Source organism: Eimeria mitis, genomic scaffold, assembly GCF_000499745.2.
Source record: "Eimeria mitis Houghton genomic scaffold, Emh_scaff796, whole genome shotgun sequence".
NCBI lineage: Eukaryota > Apicomplexa > Conoidasida > Eucoccidiorida > Eimeriidae > Eimeria > Eimeria mitis.
The window spans coordinates 832-1,926 of NW_013575848.1; the positions used below are offsets into that span (position 1 = coordinate 832).

The following is a 1,095-nucleotide window of genomic DNA, read 5'->3' on the forward strand; positions in this document are numbered from 1 at the left end:
GTATATATATAGGGATATATAAATATATGTAAATATGTATGCAGACACCCCAACACAAGGAACAAATATAAATATATAAATATAAAAATAAATATAAAAATAAATATAAAAATAAATATAAATATAAGTATAAATATAAATATAAATATGTTAAGAGAAACAGCAATATAAAGATAGAAACAAAACCAACTATAAAAATAAACAAAACAAATATAAATAAACAAATATAAATAAAAATAAATAAAGATAAAGAAACCAAAATAAATAAAAAAATAAAAAAATAAATAAAAAAAATTAAAACAAAAAAAACAACAATTCTTCTCTCACCGCTATATTCATATCCTTTCTTCTGCTGCTACTGCTGCTGCTGCTGCTGCTGCTGCTGCTGCTGCTGCTGCTGCTGCTGCTGCTGCTGCTGCTGCTGCTGATGCGTGTAATAAGTACAAGGGATCCATCCTGCGTAGAGTTTATAAGTATATCTCCTCCCTTTATTTTATTTATTTTTTCTGTTTTTATTTTTCTTTCTTCTTTTCCTTTTTTTATTAATTCATTTAATAAGTCAAATGGAATATACACTATACGCTGACGTCCTGCTGCTGCTGCTGCTGCTGCTGCTGCTGCTGTTGCTGCTGTTGCTGCTGCTGGTGCTGCTGCTGCTGCTGCTGCTGGTACTATTGCTTCTGCTGCTGCTGCTGCTGTTGCTGCTGCTATTTCTCCTGCTGCAGCAGCAGCAGCACCACCACCACAACCACCATCACCACCACCACCACCACCACCACCACCATCAGCAGCAGCAGCAGCAGCAGCAGGAGCAGCAGCAGCAGCAGGAGGATAAAGACAACGAAGAATAGAAGTATAGAAAGGAAGCAACCACTGTACACCACCATAAACAAACCTAAATTTATATTTTTCTCTTCCTTCTGCTGCTGCTGCTCCTGCGTTTATTATTTTGTATCGAGACACCCCAAAACAGCAGCATAAACGTTTCACTCCTTCAGACACAAAATATACACGACGAGGAGGACCTGCTGCTGCTGCTGCTGCTGCTGCTGCTGCTGCTGCTGCTGCTGGTTCTGCTGCTGCTGCTGCTGCTGC

At 38.4% G+C, this 1,095-nt stretch overlaps 1 protein-coding gene across 1 annotated transcript in view; it reads right to left on the reverse strand.

Moving 5' to 3' along the window:
* Nucleotides 1–355: 355 nt before the first annotated feature.
* Nucleotides 356–1,095, reverse strand: part of EMH_0022500 (uncharacterized protein) — a gene marked incomplete at both ends in the record, with an annotated part of 1,749 nt that continues 1,009 nt past the window's right edge. Inside the window, 3 exons of the mRNA XM_013501970.1 lie at nt 356–456; nt 588–873; nt 1,026–1,093. Of these exons, the coding sequence (XP_013357424.1) occupies nt 356–456; nt 588–873; nt 1,026–1,093 (455 nt within the window). The remainder of the gene's footprint in view (nt 457–587; nt 874–1,025; nt 1,094–1,095) is intronic.